At 41.8% G+C, this 19,945-nt stretch overlaps 2 protein-coding genes across 3 annotated transcripts; one reads left to right on the plus strand and one right to left on the minus strand.

Annotated features, from left to right (window-relative positions):
- The first annotated feature begins 7,707 nt into the window (after positions 1-7,707).
- Positions 7,708-14,106, plus strand: LOC112887014 (uridine kinase-like protein 3). 2 transcript variants are annotated; one of them, XM_025953085.1, is made up of 16 exons: positions 7,708-7,919; positions 8,013-8,261; positions 8,385-8,476; positions 8,707-8,776; positions 8,864-8,979; positions 9,350-9,446; positions 9,849-9,928; positions 10,105-10,299; positions 10,443-10,526; positions 10,606-10,666; positions 11,178-11,238; positions 11,613-11,706; positions 11,778-11,850; positions 12,942-13,024; positions 13,367-13,557; positions 13,701-14,106. In XM_025953085.1, exons 2-16 carry the CDS (start codon positions 8,099-8,101, stop codon positions 13,708-13,710), a joined length of 1,470 nt encoding a protein of 489 aa, XP_025808870.1. In that variant the 5' UTR covers positions 7,708-7,919; positions 8,013-8,098; the 3' UTR covers positions 13,711-14,106. The 2 variants fall into 2 exon arrangements, with proteins under 2 accessions (XP_025808870.1, XP_025808869.1); XM_025953084.1 differs by having other exon boundaries at positions 7,709-7,919; positions 8,095-8,261.
- A 3,174-nt stretch (positions 14,107-17,280) lies between these two features.
- Positions 17,281-19,945, minus strand: LOC112884121 (probable serine/threonine-protein kinase PBL28). Its single transcript, XM_025949454.1, has 8 exons — positions 19,864-19,945; positions 19,480-19,503; positions 19,255-19,386; positions 18,794-19,135; positions 18,582-18,697; positions 18,198-18,458; positions 17,622-17,819; positions 17,281-17,349 (listed from the first exon to the last, which is right to left on the minus strand). Exons 1-8 carry the CDS (start codon positions 19,943-19,945, stop codon positions 17,281-17,283), a joined length of 1,224 nt encoding a protein of 407 aa, XP_025805239.1.

Consider the following 19,945-nt stretch of genomic DNA (forward strand, 5'->3'; position numbering starts at 1 on the left):
GCAAGCAAGCAACAAGACGAGGGAGAGGACGGAGAGGATAGCAGCGCAAGGCAAGGCAAGGCAAGGCTAGGCTAGCCTAGGCTGCTGCATCTTGCAACTCGGCAGCTAGCTTAGCTTAGGACGCGTACAAACAAACAAACAAACAGTCAGTGGTGGTGGTGATGATGATGGATGGATGACCTCCTAGCTCTCTCTCCTTCCTCTCCTCTTCTGCTTCTGCTTTTACACATGACACTCGCTACAGTAAGTACTAGTACAGAAACCAACAAGCCGCATTCATGTATGTATGCCAAGCCAAGGCGACCGAGCTGTCTCTACATACGCAGCATCCATCCACGATCCATCTATACCTCTGCGTGCACCTCGCACCACACACATATACGCGTACACGCGCATAGAAGCTACTACCTGCATCAATTTCAGACCTATTACGCGTACACGTTTACCACACGTACGGCACAATATAACACGATGTCAACGTTCTAAATTATAAGTTAGTTATTTTGGTTTATGTGAATACATAATATCTACTATGTGTTCAGATATAATCATATATCTTAGTGCACAACAAATTCTATGTACCAAGAAAAGAAAAGGCTAAAACAATATATAATTTGATACAAACAGAATACTATTTATTAAAAACACCTATACATAAAAAAAGTTATGGTTAAACAAAAGCTTGTGCAAAAGTCTCTTTTGCTTTTTCTTGCACAATTTTTTTTTGTCTAAGTTCAAATTTTTTTATGCACGTAGATGAAATGAAAGCCTGCATGTGTAGTAGAGACAGAAAGAGACCAGTAGTAGTAGAGAATCACATGCATACGAGCGGCACCCCACGACGTACCCATAAGCAGCTAGCCACCGTACGTACAATAATGGAGTTTTGCTTTCGTACGTGTGCCCATCTTGCTTGGCCAACGATGATTGTAGGCAGAGGCAGGTCTATCGCATTGCCGGCCGGCCGGTTGCAGCAGCAGCAGCCAACTTTTTGTTGGTGTGCTCCACTGCACGCCTCCACGTACCGGTTGCCTCCTGTCCTGTCCTGTCCTCCAAAAAAAATTAGAAAAAAGAGAGTTCTAGAGAGAGAGAAGAAAGCAGGACGATCGATCCGTGATGCACTGGCTCTGGGCTCTTATGATCGACTTTCACATGCCACTGTAGCTCACACTGCGCCTGCTGGTGGCAGTAGGCCGGACGAGTGGCTGGAAGCTTATTTGGCCTTCTCTTCACTGAAAACATCAGCTGCTATACCAACAGCTCCTGCATGCATGCTCTACTCTGACTGCTCAGCTGGGGCCTAGCATGCAGTATTGCAGTACTGTGCGTGTCAAAATACCTATCCAAGTTCTGGCGATAGTTTTTTTTTCCTTTTTCCTCTTTGAAAGTTACACTAGCGAGCGACAGTCAAAGCAAGTAAAACGAGCTTAATTAAAAAAAATTGAAAAAACGCATTTCATGCCGCAATGTGCCGGCCGGCTTTCAGACTAGATAGGCCGTCGACTCGCTACTCGGCGTCCTGATGAATTATTTCTCCCTGAGGCCGGCTCCTAAGTTAAGTAGACACCACGCATATGCTGGGTCATATCCATCTCTACACGAATGCAGACTGCTGGTCCAAATCAAAAGCTTAAGTTGCTGGAATGAAGCTGTATGTCTTTTCTTCTTCCTAGCTAAAGTATGAAAGCTTTTTGAAACACAATTGCTAGTGCTAGCTTGAGATGATCCCAGTTTTCAAAGGATGGAACAATTAAGAAGCTGAAGAAGGTAGGGATCAAGACAGTGAAAGGAGGGATGTCGTCAAAGCAAATGTCCTCTGTCGTATATCATGCATGGCATGGGCATAAATAATGGTCCAATTGGTTGGACCAATGCAACGCATCCGTGACATCCTAACGCTCCACACACACACACATATGTATATATGTATATATACACACACATATGGTAATACAATTCTAGACCTTAGATGTAGCATTTATTCTACATCCAGCAGCCAAATTACCAGAAATTACTGAATTAAGTTGTCGAATTACTGAATCATGTTCGGTAAAATGGTGTTACGTAATCATGCGCAGCAGTTGTTCAGTAATTAGTTAGGTGGTGTAACTACACCTAAGATACTTAAGATGTAGAATAGCACGTGAATATATACGCACACCGCAGGAGCTACATGCTGCATGTCACCTAGCTAGCTCACGGGGCAGCAGTACGATAGAGGCGGCCCGCAGCAACATTTGACTAGCAGACCATCAGTATGTGCGTGCTCCCATATATGTGTTGTGTACCTCAATTGGAGCACGTACGCATGCCAAAACGGATATATAGCATTAGTTTTTTCCCGGTTTGATGATCATCAGTGCGTAGTAGATAATCCAGTTTAATTTAATAATAATTTTCTGTCGCTCCGATCGATCGATCCCATGACCGCTTGTTGAGACTAGTGCTGTTTCCACTGGTTATTTAGTAGTGTAAGTAAATTCAGAAAAAAAATAAAAAGCAGAAAATAAACATTAAGCAGGCAGAATTTGGAAAGCGGAGCAAAGCTAAGGCCAGGCCAAGCATGAGGTGACAAGATTTTTTTTCCTTTTTTAAAAGAAAATAAATAAATAGGTGACAGCCGTTACATATGTATATTGCATGGTGCCCAGTCGACGAATTATAAGAATCAATCAATAATTGTGAAGCAAGCAAGTGATCATCCGATGGATCCATGGAGTTCCTTCCGATCCAGCAGTTTCTGCTAGCTGCTACCTCGTGGCCGCCCTTCCTTCTTTGCCGGCCTGTGCAAAAGTATATATATACTCTGAAGACAGATGGAGGGGGTTCGATGGAACACCTGCATGTAGACTCAGCAGCACTTTTCCACCATACATACTTCCTGCTTAGTGGCAGTGGAGGAGATCATGATCATGCATCTCGCGATCGATCGATCGATCGGTCCTGCCACCAGCGCTGGATTCTAAATTTTAGTCTAAACAATCTAAGGATCGGGTTTTAAAGAAAATCAGGCTCCAATCTTATTTAGTTTTAAGCTAGTGCAGCTTAATCGAAGCAAGCTGAGCGATATCCGATCTCGAGATGGATCCGCGTTGCGTTTTCAGCTGCCAAATGTATGCATGCATGCATCGATCATCTGGTCCAGTGCAGCAGAGCACTGCTGCTGCTACATCTCCATCACTTCACTTGTGAGTGTACGACCATGCAATTGGGAGCTAGGCCTTTAGATGAGCTAGCTAAGACGATGCTGCTGCCGCCGCCGCCCTTGGATTGCTTGCATTGTCCTTTTCCTGGTCGTCTGAATCCGTAATGTGACTCGCTGACGAATGAATATAATGATGTGACCGGCCGTGTGGACTGCTATGCAGCTAGCAGTGCACCGGCGGCCAGGCCACGCCGCTCTCGATCGATCGATCCTGAAAGGGATGTATAGCTAGATTCCTTTCCGCGTATTCTTCGATGCTAGCTGTTCTAAATACTTTTTTTCGAACATGTTTGAGCACGTATTCATTTAGAGATCCAGCCTAACATATCCTATATAAATCTCTCTATATAGGATAAATTAGGCTGGGTCCGTGAAATTGAAAAGGGAGAGACGACCTTGTTTTCCTGCGTCTTGTTCGATCATGGATCACTCTTCTTCACCACCACGCTTCTTCAAGCCAATAAGTCTGAACGAAATAATGTACGCACACACTTGGACCTGGACCCGATCCTGCTGGAAAGGAACTGCGGCAGCGTTGATGATCGACCGCTGGAGATCAGATCCATGGCTGGCCTGGCCACTAGGGAGGGATGGCCACCGCGCATGCGAGAACAATCAAGATGGCGGGCCATCGAGATGCATGAAATGAATGCAGCCGTCACTAGCTAGCTACAGCTGACGACGTACGTAGGAAAGGGACGAAGCAGAGATCGATAGAACAATACAGCAGTCATCATACCTGAATGCAGTGGCTCTGTCCATCAGTATTTTCCCTTGTTTTCGTTCGTTCGAGAGGAGGACGGAGGATCATAATAAGAGAATTGAAAGGAACAAACGAATAATGGGCTACCAATTCCAGGTTATTATATATTCAGCTAGCCCAACAATGAAGAACCAAGTTTCATTGTACGGCCCAAAATGCTACCTACCCGTTTGCTTACCCCACCACCACCGTTCAACTGCAATCCATCCAATCAAAAGCGCTAAGCTAGTGCTGGGTGATTGCTGTGTTTGGTTGGATCGTGGCTGTGAAAAAAGAGTTGTGAGAAAGCTGTTTGATTGGAAATACCTGTGAAACTATATGTTTGGTGATAAATGTCTGTAATGCCCTCGAGAGACAATTTATATGCAAATCGATAGTAAAATAATATCTTGTTCACATATTTACATGTAAGTAACTATTTTTAAAAAAAATTAATTTATACAAATTTTACGTCCACCATTAGTATATGATTTAAATTTTAAAAAGATTCTGAATATTCTCTTAGGTGCGTTTGGATGGACGAAGGTCGCAGGCTGCCAAGCCAAACTTTGATCATTGACGACGGCCGACAGCGACGTTTGGATTGAAGCCGTGATTTGGCATGCTGCGGCTCCCATGCACAGACGCAATGTATTTTTTAGCCAATGTGCAGCCGCTTCGTCTGCAGGCGATTTGGCCACGGCTCGTTGGAGTCTGCATCCAAACAAACCTTTAACTTCTATCTATAAAAATACTATGACTAATTACAAATTTTTGTGAGAACCTTTTTGCAAAAGCTTCTTTCAGTGTCCCCTCCCCTCCTACCACCATAGGCGACCTTTGAAGCTCAAATTGGCATGGTGGAGAAGAGGAGATAGTGGCTAGGAGGCATGGTGGAGAAGAGGAGATAGTGGCTGGTAAGCGGGCAATCGAATTCCCATACCATGGCGCATCCATTTGATGGTCTTGGTCGGGTCGCCGTCCACATCTCTAGGAAGTCGAGATTGTGGATCGTCGGGATCACGATATCAAACTCGTCCTTGAGCAACGGTGTGGAGGGGACGTTCGCCCTGGGACCATCACCGTGCCCGCCATTGTTGGTGCCACGAGGTCGCAGGGCAGCGCTAGCAAGGCAGCAGCCGATTCTCGTGGCGGGGGAAGAGGGCCGGAGGTTGCGGATAGGAAAAAGGGGCATGCTCCCGTAAATTCATCTAGATAGGGTCGATTTCCAACTAGATCTTTTGCTTCCACGGGAATGATGGATCCCACCCTATTCTCTTATCAACTCCGCCCACAAGCTAAGTGGTCCGTTGTTCAGCCTGCTTTGATGAAGTTCTAATCCCCGCACGGCTGCACCCACCTAAATTTTGACACATTAATTTAATATAAAATAAATATATTGTTGGTAAAGTTTGTATAATATGGACCGAAAAAATTTGTGCAAATTTTTTTGAACAAAAAATGGAAAAAAGAAAAATAGGAAAGAAAAATGAAAAAAATAATTTTAGAATAAAAATTGATAAATTTCGAATCGAAATTTGGGAGCAAAATTTGAGTGTAGAAATTCAAAAAATACAAAAATTGTGTGACAAATATATACAATATAGCAATAGTTATGCTAAAAATTTTGGAAACAAAATTCGTGATAAAATTTGAATAAAAATTTACAAAAATAAAAATGTTCAGAAACATTATTTGAAAATAAAAATTTGCAAGTTAATATTATGAACAAAATTCAAAATAAATGAAAATGTTGATTGCAGAAAACATTGGAAAGGAAAATCGATAACAAAAGGTATGAAAAAAACATTTCGAAAAGGGATAAAATTTGGAAACAAAATTTTGAAGAAAAAATATGATCAAAATTTTAAAGAATAAAAATGATGAGAAAAAACTTTGGACGAAGAAAAAACACAGATCAAAAGTTATAGAAGAAAAATTGGGAATAAAATCTATACATAGAATAAAATAAAATAAATCTGGTTTGGGAAGAGGGAGAAAGAGAGGAGACGGAAGATGGAATGCTACGGGCGGACCATGTGGGGATGCTACGGGGCGACCATGTGGGGATTTGGTTATGCGGACGTGGGTCCAGACGCGTGCGTGATTAACCGTGACTTTCGAAGCCTCTAGTCGATTGTAGAATTAGGATTGGGCAGGAAGAGATGGAAAAGAAGAAAGAAAAAACCGACATGTAACATTACTAGTGGCAGGTTGGTAATTTTTATGAAAACTTGGAATCCAAAAGGCAGGTGAAAGTAGGGGGTGAGGGTGCTGTGAAATTTGTACTAGCCAACAACTGTTTTTGGCTATGGCTTTGGATAAGAGCCAACGTCTTTAGTTGGTTTTTGACCTTTTGAGAAGTCAAAGTAGGTTGAAAAGTCTAACGAAACACAACTACAACTACGAAAACAAAACAGTCCTTGAGGGTAGGTTTAGGGATTCTAAAACATGTATAGGAGATCCTAACAGTTTTAGAAGAGATTAGGAGAGAAAATGTCATATATGTCTCTCGGTTGCTTTTGCGTCCGGTTGTCGTATTTCCTCCGTTTTGGCTTTTCTATATACATAGCTTTTACTATGCATCTATATATATATATATATATATATCTCTTAGAAATGCTAAAATAATCAATAATTTGAAATGGAGGAAGTACGTCTCAAGGATATACTTACGTGTATATATACCATAGAGATCGTATATGTAGGCTATAGCTTGAGAAAATAAAATTGATAAGATGATCAACCTAACCAGCCGTACATCACTGTCGCTCGCTGCTCTGCTGCCGTGTCTCAGTAATTAGTTGGATGAGCTTAATGCATCAATGCAGCCGCTTAATTGTTGTCCTGTACATTGGATCCTATGAGATGCGCTGCACATATATTCGATCGGTTTGTGGTCACGCACGGCACGACTCACCCTGGAGCTTGTCTGTTAGTTTGTTGGAAGTCGGGAGGAGAATATATTTATTTATATGCTCCTAGACTATATCCACATCATATACCACTAGCCTTTTTTTTTTCTATAAAAAGAAAATTATTGTCCGCAGCTAAAGTATAATTATTTTAAATACCACAGAGATCATATATATATTTGCTTATTAAGATAAATAAAGATGCTAGCGGATCGTGGAACAAATCAACTTGAAATTCGCGTGCTGCGCTCCCTGACAGCACAACAAAAGGCAGAGGAGGTACAGTACAGTGATCGAATCCAGTTTCCTGGTGCCACGCATGAGCTGACTCAGCATGCCTGCCAGTGTTCGCCTGGGCAGTCTCATCCTAATCTCTCCACATATTTGCTTTGCTCGTAGCCTGGATCCAAATAATAGATCGATTCTCGCTTGATGTGCCTTCAACCTTGCTTGCCGGACTCTGTTTTTCTTTAAGAAAAAAACTTTGTTCATCTTCATGTGCTCACAGGCCAAATCATTCCAGTGGTTCAAATAAAGATTGTAGGCACCGTTTGGCAAACTTTGCATGTTTTCTAATGTCAAAATAGTCCCTGGGGTAAAAGGAGTCTTTGATGTAAAAGTAGCGCCTTTGAAAATCCCTGAAGATTCCAAATCAGGTAATTATCTCTTCCTACTTTAATCATTGCATCTACAGTATAGATAAAAGAATTGCTAGTGTAGTTTTTCTTTCTCTTTTTGAGGGACTACCATGCACTATAATTGATTTTCTAGGGCCCAAGAAAAGTTTTGTAGGCAGGCAGGCCAAGACGGAAAGGAAAGCCCATTTATATGGAAGTGCATTTTAGAGGCATTCTTTGGTGTCCCGTATTTCATTCATTGGCTTTCCCTAATTATTGTCAAGTAGAAGCGGATCCCTCGCCTCTCTCCACCGCCCGCCGCGCCGAGCACGCCTCCACCTCCCCCTTCCCCGATCTAGATCCGCCCGTCCCTCCGCCGCGGCTGCTACGCCACCCCTCTCCCTCCTCTCCGCTCCTCCTCCTCCTCCTAGGCGGCGTCGGTAAGAAACAAGATCCTAGCTTGCCTCTGCTTCCGTTGATGGAGATTCTCCTCTTGCTCTCGATAAAAAATTGAATCTTTCCTTCGCCATTAGGGTGATCCCTAAACCCAATTCTTTCTTCTGCCGTCGAGCACGTTCGCGGAGTGGCCTGACACGCCCCTGGTGAAATCACTAGGTATATGGGTTCCAAATCGGTGGACCAAGTGCTTGATGCCGCTGCCGCGGGGGTCCATTACTCCGCACTCCGTTTGGACGAGCTCAACATCCAAGGTTCCATGTCCGCCGAGGAACAGCCGACGACGTCAGGCCTGGAGAATGGCCACCAGGAGCCCTTTGTTATTGGTTAGTATACTTGATTGCTTTTTTGATTTTTTTTTGCTGTGTCATAATAATTCAACAGGACACGCCAATAGTGTAGCTGGTTGCCCCTGAATGCAGCACGCTCTAATGCGGCTTTGGGTGCAGGTGTTGCTGGGGGCGCGTCTTCAGGCAAAACTACCGTATGCAAAATGATCATCGACCAGCTGCGTGATCAGCGCGTGGTTGTTGTTACACAGGTTGGTGCATTACTGATTTTGCTATGTTCTCTGATCTAACCTCCCATCTTGTGGCATATATACGTGCATTATACTAATAATACAAGTTCAGCATTACTGACCAACCTAGTATGATATCTTGCTTGAAAACGGACTGTATCCCTCAATGCTAAATTATTGTGACACTATTCTCACTAATATATTTGCAATCTTATATGAGCAATGAGACTGTCTCTCCAATATATTTGCAGGAGTCCTTTTACTATGGACTGACTGATCAGGAGCTAATCCATGTTCATGATTATAACTTTGATCATCCAGGTCGAATCCACCCTTTCACAAGAATTTATTGTCCTGGTCCTAAGAGATCCTTCACTGATTGTTCTGCTGTTTCCGTTCCAATTTCAGATGCATTCGATACAGAGTTACTTCTCTCGTGCATGAAAAACTTGAAGCGTGGCAAAGCTGTCGACATTCCTAATTACAACTTCAAGACATACAAGAGTGTCCCGAATGCAAGAAAGGTACTACCCTTTAAGATTAGTGCTATTTGTAATCCACCCCACCTGGTAAACTGATGGCTTCATAGTCCTGAGTTCTATAAAACTCATAATATACAGATTTAAATTGCCAATCAATATCTGCACATTGTGCTGAAGAATTTTCAATTTCTGAATTCTGCCAAGTACAGCTTACTTGAAAACTATTATTGTTGAAAGAGTTTATAGTGTTACCTGGCACTATTTAGCCAACACCTTATTTCTTCATGTCAATTCCGTACCTTTTTTTTTTTGGCAAAAAGAGATAGGTTTCCGTTGATCTCTTCACCTTACTTATTCATTTTTTGTTATACTTGATTTTTACAAGCACCCCTAATTTTACGATTGCTGCCAGGTTAATCCTTCGGATGTCATTATTTTAGAAGGTATTCTAGTTTTTCATGATTCCCGCCTCCGGGATTTGATGAATATGAAGATCTTCGTTGATACAGGTATCATTATTTGCATTATAAGCTGATGATATTTTTCTGTCCCTCTCTTGCTAATCGATATTCTGGAAATTCATTTTTATCTGTTTTGTTGAAATAAAAACTTATTCTATGAATTATTTCATTTACAAAGTTAATTTCAACGAATTATTTTATTCTGATTCATGCATGCTTATTTGATACACTGTTCACATAGGATTTGGTAACAACCTTGCTGACATAGCAGTAAGAATTCTCATTTGTTTGTCATGTTCCTACTGATTTGTTTTCATACTTTTGTTTCAGTCAGTGCCACATGTTGAACATAGTATTGCCTGTTAGTAGACTCTAGGATTTCAATATGCACCAATCTGTTTCATATGAGTGTATAGCTTTTTGTTACATTCATTTCTATTGATTTCTCAGATGCTGATGTACGGTTAACAAGGAGGATCCGTCGTGATACTATTGAGAAGGGTAGAGATATCAAAACTGTGTTAGATCAGGTTACACAGCTTCCTCTATTGCAACTTCCCCCCAATTACATCTAACAACATTTACACCCTCTTCATCTAAAATGCTTTTGTTTTGTTCATTGATTCCTAGATTAGAGTACCTGTTATGTACACTCTTATCGACAATTTTGCTAATCTTATCATTGAATGCCACTCCTTGTCTGCAGTACTCAAAGTTTGTTAAGCCTGCTTTTGAAGATTTCATCCTCCCAACGAAGAAATACGCTGATATTATCATCCCACGAGGTGGAGATAATGATGTGGCAATTGACCTAATTGTTCAGCATATACGGACTAAACTTGGACAACATGATCTTTGTAAAGTACACCCCAATTTGTATGTAATTCAGACTACTTATCAGGTACCTGATGTTCACATATATTTTCTATTTTTATAAAAGCTGCCTGTTGTTTGATTCACTGTAGTAAATTGAATGAAATATGCAATTCTTTCACTACCTTTCGTTTTTATAACTGTTGGCCTGTTCATGCTGCTTTCTTTCAGATACGAGGCATGCACACAATTATAAGGGATGCTGCCACAGCAACACATGATTTCATATTTTATGCTGATCGGCTGATTCGATTGGTCAGTATATATACATGTATTGATGAGTTTTCTTTTATATTGTTTCGCATGGTAGCTTGAATTTCCTTGTGGAAAATAGGTTGTCGAGCATGGTCTTGGTCATCTTCCGTTCCAGGAAAAGCAAGTCATCACTCCGACTGGTAAGTAGTATTGCACAGTGGTTAGTTCCTTGTGCTCTTGTAGTGCGTATGAGATACCTCTTCAAATGCGATGGGATAACATGTTTAGCTTACATGGTTCTTAAATCTGACAAAATCATTGCATCACACCACTGTTATCATCCTATTTCTTTCTTTAATATGATTTGTCCCTTATTAGCTATTTCCATACCTTGCACACAGGCAAAAAACATTGATCATTTCCTTAGGATTTTGAACATAATACTTAAGTTAATTGGAAAGTTCCCGAACCTATATTTTTACTGGTCCAAACTGGCATGGCCAGAGTACCGCCATTATTTGGTCCACAGTTGGTACAAATAGTAGATTTTATTTTTATAGTTATTGGGGGACAGTGATTATCTTTCTCAATAATCCTCAATTCCTTTTTCTTGTAACAAACTGATTTAAAGGAGTTAAATGTGCTTGTACTCTTTAAGTTTATGGTCAGTGCTTTATTTATTTTCCATGATGCACTTTTTTATGCATTCAGGATCTGTTTACACTGGTGTGGAGTTCTCCAAAAGATTGTGTGGTATCTCAGTGATTAGAAGGTACCGACTTTTTCTAAAATATTTCCCATGTATGCTTTCTGAGGCTCTAATTGAGCTAACGATTGGCACTCACGCAACACAACTTCCCTATTTTTTTTATACCATGATAGTATCCCAGTGATATCATTATGCTGATAGTATGCCCTAGACAGCCTGTGCAAAATTGATACAACAGCACTTCACAGATTCTATTGGTAGTGCTGAGCATCGTTTCAGTCTCATTTATGTGTACTGTATGATATTCTTCCTACAAATACAATATAGATGCATTATCTATAAAAATGTTTAGGTGAACCACTCACGCACTAAAATTTAGCTCATGGTAAGGCATCTGTATTGCATTTTGCTAATGATGTGCTACAATTGCTTTCCAGTGGCGAAAGCATGGAGAATGCACTACGGGCTTGTTGTAAAGGTATAAAGATTGGGAAGATTCTTATTCATAGGGAAGGAGACAATGGGCAACAGGTCTGGTTTACTCGACTTTGGCCGCATGTGTTAGGTTGAGTCAAATTACTGAGATCTAAATCTCTTTGCAGCTCATCTATCAAAATTTACCCAAAGATATTGCAAATAGGCATGTTCTGCTTTTGGACCCCATACTGGGAACAGGTTTGTTGTTCCTTCCTATATACCTACGCACTGGACTACACTACGTTTCATGGGACCAAAATTATAAAAATCTCAACTGCCTGCTCCCCTCTATGCTCATGAGTACCATTCTGTCAATGCATCCCTTTGCCCGTATTTTTCATGTTTAGAAGCCATTAAACTAATATGATGCTGTTGAGTTTTCTTTTTATAATAAACTTTGTGTTGATTAGCAAATTATAAATTTCATACTGTTTCATCAATCTGTGATGTGGTTCTCAGTGTATACCTTCTCCTGACAGTGATTTCAATATATTGAGCGGCATAAAATTAAAGAATATTTTAAGACCCTGCAGCAGCTTCTGAAATTATGCTGACACTAGTAACACAAAAATAACACTTCTAAAAGCAGCTTAGCTTAAAAAAAAAAACTCGACCTGCCGGGGTAAGACCTCCCCGAAGGCATTGTGAATTAAGGTAGAAGACCTTCTCACGAAGGCATTTCTAAAAGCAGGCTTAGCTTAACAATAGAACATTTCTGCAGAATGTTTCTACCTCCCTAATTTTATTAGATCTCATCTAAGCCTGTATGATTTAACTGCGGAACCCATTTGTCAATGGGGTCAATCTGTAAACAAAGCAATCCTTGTATGGAAGTCGTTGCAGCGAGCACCCACCAGTGCTTGCTACTGAGGCTGTTTGAAGAGCTCAAGCTATTTGAGCTCCAGCTGAGCTGTAGTCAGCCAATACTTGGGCTCAAATCTTCACTGACCTTAAGTTTTTTTTTCCTGGAGCAGCCTTTATACTTAGTTAGGCTCGAGCACGTAGACGGGACACAGGAGGCACTTCAATGCTCTCTATTAAAAAGTAAAAGGCATAATTTCCCTATATAAATATCTCAAGTTCTCTATAGCAGTTATGGAGGTCTTCTCTTATTCAATGCTCGGGGGTTTCTTCCCCCCGCAGGCCGAGTTTTTTTTTTAGTATTAGCAAATGGCATAAAATTACTTGTGTTATCTTAAATTTACTTGTAGGTTTTATGTTTTTTTGAGATTGAGGGGTAACATGAACTATTGGATATTAATGTCATCTCATTTAATCATGTTCATCAGGAAATTCAGCAGTTCAAGCCATATCTCTTCTATTGAAGAAGGGTGTACAGGAAGCAAATATTATATTCCTCAATCTTATTTCAGTAAGTTGTCTAAAGTGCTGAGCATTTTTCTTTTATTAACATATAGGAAAAAGTGTGTTTCTCATCTCTTTAGTGCTGAGCATTTGTCTAAAGTGCTGAGCATTTTTCTTTTATTAACATATAGGAAAACTGTGACTTAATGTTCATTGTCGTTATATCACTGAAGCAATTTGGTAACTGCAACTACTAGTGTTACTGAGAATATATCCTTTTCAGTGAAGTTATCAAATTTAGTTTCTCATCACTGTTACACATGGTGACATGCTTACTGAGGCATTACCTTCGGATGCAGTGGTGAAAACCATAAAACTCATAACTGGAATTTTTTTGCTGCTATCCCAGGCTCCCCAAGGAGTGCATGTGGTGAGCAAGAGATTCCCAAGAGTGAAGATCGTGACATCGGAGATTGAGTTTGGTCTAAACGACGATTTCCGTGTGATCCCTGGAATGGGTGAGTTTGGAGACAGATACTTTGGGACAGACGATTATCAGTCATCAACTCCTTTGTTCTGCGATGATAAAAATCGTGTCAGGTGAGCTGTTATTTGTTTTGCTATTGTCTTAATTCATTTCGTCAGACTCAAGTATTATCGCTTAGCTGGCATATCTGCAAGAACATGTCCTTGAAAATTACAATGCAAGTGGCTGACAGGCTCTCTGCTGTTAAACCGTGCAGGCTTTTGTGAGAGTTTTTTTCCCCAGACACAGCAAGCCCCAGCTGTGGCATAATCTCCAAATTTTGAGAAACTTGTGTTCGCATTTCAAAACTCTGGAATGCCCATATTATAATCAAATGTATTGGTTACCGGTATCTGTGTACCATAGAACATTACAGACTGAGGATCTTGGGATGTCTCATCTCTTAAGCTAGCTTAATACAATTGGAGCCATTCCATTTTCCGGTGCCATGGGATGTCTCATCTCTTAAGCAACCTCGTCTCGCCCATTTTGGAACTAGAGAGGGTCTTGTTCAGCAGCCTCTACAGGGGATGATGGTTTTGCTTTAGTGTAAACTAGGAAAAGATGTTCATTGGAACTTGCAGCGCCGGGTTAACCTTCAACTCTGATTTGTCTTGTGACCACTGAAAGCTGCTTAATTTGATTTGTCTTTAACTCTGATCTCTGGATCAGGGTCTCCATTCTCCATGCTTGCTAGTAATTATCTTCGTCGAAAGACCAAAATTCCTTAATCTGATTAAAAGACCCACTGTGCTTCTTAGCTGGATCGTCAGATTATCTCAACTCTGACCTGTTGCGCTTCTTCCCGACCTGATCCGAAGAGTACTCCATATGTTGAGAAGGTGTCATCTCAACAGGTTATCCATGTGATGGCAAGTTAATCAGATGATGATTGGCTAGATAGCTTCCGAAAGAGCTGGCATCCTGTGATCTGGTTGGTTCTCCATTGTGAGAACAAGTAGCATGCGTAACATGGCTCCATCAATTGTAAAAAAAAAAGGGAGGAAAAACCATGATATACCGAACTTTTTTTCTTGTACAAGTATAGGAACTTGCTAGCGTTTCTTTTGCTGACATCATATGCATTTCCTACGCAATAATCGAACACATGGGAGAGAATAACCTATCCACGTAGTCTAGAGTCCTCAAGTACCGGTGTTTGCATCTTAATCCTGAGAGTAACTCCGGATTGTAAGTTGCATGGTCTTATTTTGTGAGGCTTATCTTTTACTGTTCGTAAAAATGTAAAAAAAATTATTACTTACACGATCAACTAAGAACCATGGGATGAGAGACAAGATACATTTTTTTTTATCCCTGGAGATATTCGACATATCTAACGACTCAGAAAACAAATTTTCGAGATGAATGTAACGACCCTTTCATACATATAGTAGTGCTAGCTAGTTTAGATGTGTGTTAGGTGCGTTGAGTGAGTTGGTTTTATACCCGAAAAACAAATACATGGGAATGGGATGCGATGGTATGAGATGCTTTGATTATTCCAAAGCATGTGTATTTCCGTCTAGTCCACTCATCAGCAAATGAGACAGAAAGAAGGAAATCATATATATCTGAATTCCTCACTCATAGTTCACCTTTTTTGTTACGTCTGCTCTGAAAAAGGCCAACGCAGCAACCTCTTTATCCAGCAGTACCGCACGATGGTTTCATGGTTGTCTTTTTTATTGGCAATAAAATAAAGCACACCTTTCAATTTAAAGAGGAGGTGTTTGCATTGGTACACACAAAATTTAATCAGAGATCTGCAAAGAAGAAAGCAACCGGGGCTGTTTTTGAAGTTAGATACTGCAAAAGCCTTTGATAGTGGGCGGTGGGATTCCCTAATGGAGGTGCATGAGCAGTTTGGGTTCCCATCAAAATGGAGAGCTTGGGTACCAGCACTTTTGGCTTCCAGTTCCACATCTGTTTTGCTGAATGGTACGAAAGGAAAGTGGTTCAGACACTACACGGGGCTGCGACAGGGAGACCCTTTATCTCCCTTGCTGTTCATCATAGCCATGGAGCCCCTGCAAAGGTTGTTTGACATTGCGACCAGTGAAGGACTCCTGACGCCCATTGGGGGGGGGGGGGGGGGGCGGCGTGATGAAGCTGAGGGCAAGTCTTTATGCAGATGACGCTGCAGTGTTTCTGAACCCATTGAAAGATGAGGTGCAGGTGGTGGCAGATATTCTTCAAATGTTTGGACAGGCGTCAGGTCTACTTATAAACCAAAGAAAATGTGCTGTCTTCCGGCCTCGGTTTTGAGCGCGGTTTGCATTGGAAGGTTGCGGACGGTATGGGAAACCCATCTAGAGGCTTGGGAGGCGGCGGAAGTGGCCGAAGACGGCGGCCGGCGATGAAGGGCGGCTCGGGACGACGACGACCTAATTGCGAGCACGGGAAGGCGGGGAAGAGGGGAAGAAGCGGCGGGCGAGCATTCTCACCGCAACGCGAAGCTCTTGGAGTGTTTGCTCGACGGTGGGGAGCGGCGGAGCGGCGAGCGGCCGAAGCACGGTGGCAATGGCGGCGGCGGAAGGGCTCGAGTGCTTAGGATTTCAGCGAAGGCGGCGGCTGCGGCTTGGGGGAGGAGCTAGGGCATGGAGCACTTTAAATAGGGCGGCCAGGCACCTAGGCATGTAGGCCCGGGACTCCGCGCGGCGGGCGTCCACGCCGGACTCGGGTGTGAGTCCGAGCCGGACTTGCGCCGGAGGTCGGGGATGACCCTCACGGGTGGGCCCCGCCTGTCAGCGAGAGAAGGAGGGAGAGGAGAGGAGACGGGCTGAGCGGAGAGACTGGGCCGGGAAAGCTGAGCCGCGCGCGGGGGAGAGAGGGAAAAGAGCCAGCGGCTACTGGGCCGCGCGGAGGAGAAAGGAGAGACGGGCTGGGCTGGGCCGCACGAGAAAAAAAGAGAAGGGGAAGAAAGGCCGGCTTGGGCTGGGCTGAAAGGGGAAAAAGAGGAAGGGAAAAAGAAAAAGAGGGAGGGGGTCAGGTTCAATTAGAAAAAGAGGGAGAAAAAGAATTGCATTCAAATAAATTTTAATTTAAATTTAAATGGAAGACAAGCAATAAAATAATGTAATGGGGCATGAAATGCACAAAAACTATACTTCCTTATAGTAAATTGCCATTAATTTACGGTAAATGCTCTAAGATCAAAATGATGGAATAAAACCTAATGGATCCTAAAAAAATCTAGCAAAAATTATTTAGATTTTTAATTTAAAAATTAAGGTGTTACAATACATTTATATTCAAGAATTCAAGTGATCTTAGCCCAACGAGGGTCCATCAGGACTCTTTTGATTCCAACCGACTTGAAAGCTGGTATCTCAGAAGATAGAAGAATACATGCGAGGAGGAGACCGAGAAGCACCGCTCGTCGTCGCATCAACCCTAGGTCGTACAGGCCTATGTTTCTTTCGCGTAAGACATTCATGACTATAAATACTCAAGATTTCTGCTGCCAAACAAGTGAGAGGAGCCCCAACCTTGAAGGTAACACCATGCCATACATCCATAGCCCAAATTCTGACTGCATTTTTACTTCTAGGTTCTTTGACTTCTTTTAAGTGTTTACATTACCTTTTAAGTATTATATTAACATGCACCTATAAAGGGCTGATGCTTTGTGGAACCACTAGTGTTGCAGCTACAGCGGTCACTATTGTACAACCACTTCAACTAGCTAGTATTGCAGCCGGTATAAGTCACTACTTCGTAAAATCTTTCGACCATGGTGCATCTTCCTTTCAGCCATGTGAAAAGTTAAAGGACATATGAAGGTGAAATGTGATCTATACATCCAGCACTTTAGCATATGGAACGTCCAGATTTGCCGCAGTCATCTCCTTCCTTGCCTTAGTCTGCACAAAACAATATATATTAAGGTTGTGCAATGAGAGTGCATGAATTTTGTAGGAAATACTAAAATAGCTAGTGTATTTCCTATAGGAATCATGTGAAAATCGTCTATTCCAAATCGCGAAATGTTGTTCCAAAGAAATTTTGCTTTAAAGAAATTTGTGAAAAAGAATACATTTGTCACAGTATTGATCTACCACAGGTCATGCGTAAACTAGAAAAATAAATTACTTAGAAGGTGCAAAATAGCACTTTGTTATATTGAAATTCTAACCTTTATGGTTGTATTTCTCTGAGCTTTGTCCATCTCCTCGAACACATCCTTTATTGTGGGACGCCCTGTGCTTGAACTGGCCACACAAAGGACTGCAATTTCCAATATCAACACGAAATCTTCTATGATAACTTCATTCCTAACACGTGGGTCTATGAATTCTTCCAGTGGTTTTTTCCCATTGACGACATCCTTGGCCTTCAAATATATGGCAATCACAATAAAGAAATGAAAATTAACCAAAGAAAAGATAAAAGAGAGTTCATGTTATCATAATATAAATTAAGTAGCTCAGTTGGTAAAGGTTCTTGTGGTGAAACCTACCTAGCTTTGTTTGAGTCCTCGACTAGGCATGGGTGCTCATATTTTCCTAAATTTATTTTAGGATGTAACCGACATTATTCATTCAGTGGTAGGCAAGTGTCTACTGACATCAAGACGTATGTGGTGACTTCATCAATCTCGAGATCTGCCGGCTTAGTCTCTTGGAAGTACTCACAGGGGTAAGGTTCCGTGCGTGTACTCGTTTAGAAGAATATATGAATTTCGAAGAACATTTCGACTAACAGAAGTTACCTTCTTTGTAAGAGAATCACGTGCAACAATGTCGAGTTCTATGACCTTCCTCCCTGACAGAAGCTGCAGCGCAACCACACCAAAGCTGTATATGTCACTGGAACAAGTGAGCTTGGAGTGTGTGATGTACTCGGGATCCATATACCCAATGGTTCCCCTTACATCTGTGAACACCTTGGTCTCCTCCATTTCCAGCATTTTGGCCAACCCAAAATCGGATAGCTTTGGCACCTTATTCTCTGTCAGCAAGATGTTTGTGAGCTGGAACAATCCGAACAGAATATCAGGTCATAGTATGTAAAGAGCTCCAAAAGGCAAGAGCATGTTATGGTTCAGAAGCAATCTCACGTTGTTATACCTGCAAATTTCAATCAACGTTCTCACCTTGATGTCTCTATGGACAATACAACCATCAGGGTGTGTGTGAAGGAACCTCAGGACGGATGCACAATCCCTAAGGATCTTCACCCTTGCTTCCCATGGTAGAACAGAGTCACTTCCTGCCAATCAAGAAAAGAACGTTAGTAGTTGTAGTAAGCTCAGAATTAATAAACCGAGCTACTAGATAATCTCAAAGCTGAATCTATCGCTCTTACTCAGTAGGTTCTGGGCCAAGTTCCCATTGGCACAGTACTCATACACCAGGTACTGATCTCCCTCCTGATCACAGTACCCAAAGAGGCACACCAGGTTGGGATGCCTCACCTTGGACAGCTGCTCCACCTCCCTCACGAAGGATCCCGACATCGCGGTCTTGTGGATGTGCTTGATCGCGACAAGCTGACCGCTTGGTAACACGCCCTGGTACACCTGGCCTGCGCTACCAGAGCCAAGGTAGATCCTGCTGTTCGCATAATTGATCGCTCTCTCAATCTCCTCCTTGGTGAACCTGTACAAGCCCGACCACCTACTGGTCACCTCCACATGCACCCTGTTGCCTTGTGGTAGGGTTGATCAATCAAACAAACCATGAATAATCATTAAATGCAGTAAGTTTTTCGTTCAGGTGATGGAATTAGATATATATGTTCACATGTGGAGGATTATATCTATCTACCTTGAGATGATGATTTCAGTGACTCTGCAGTAGCCTCATTGGCTTTGGTCTTGTTCCTTAGGTATTTGGTGATCGCAATGGCGAAGCCAACCACCAGTAATGCGAAAACTATCAGGACAGCAAATGTGCTACCTGAAATTTGCAAAAAAACACACTACAGTTAAAGACTTTATTAAGCATGAGTTGAGGTGCGCTTTGTGGACTCGACAGAAGGCTTGGGCTTACGTTTTACCATGATGTACTCGCCGTCTGCAATTGTCAAAAGATACCTCATTAATTAGATATACCATTAATTGTTGTACTTTCATTCATACATGCAATCAACAGTTAATTTATTTGTGGCCTAATTATCCGTTCCAGTTCAGTTGGATGAAATGGCCTGGCCATTATAACTCAAAATAAATTTTAAGTTTTGCGAGTGCAACTATCCAAGTCAAATCACAGACACACACTCACATACAAACAGTTATAGCTCAATATATATCAGAATGGTATGTCTATTTCAGACCTGAAAACTGACAGGGACGAAACAGCCTACGATAAAACTAGGCATGCAGTCTTGTTAATATCCAAATCCAAATATATATTTTTTGACTGAACCGCGCAAACCTGACACAAAATCATGATCCGCCTTGCAGCCTGCAGGGACAGCCACCAGAACCAGAATCAGACGAGATAATGCTTTCCCCAT

Source organism: Panicum hallii, chromosome 3 (genome assembly GCF_002211085.1).
Source record: "Panicum hallii strain FIL2 chromosome 3, PHallii_v3.1, whole genome shotgun sequence".
Classification (NCBI taxonomy): domain Eukaryota; kingdom Viridiplantae; phylum Streptophyta; class Magnoliopsida; order Poales; family Poaceae; genus Panicum; species Panicum hallii.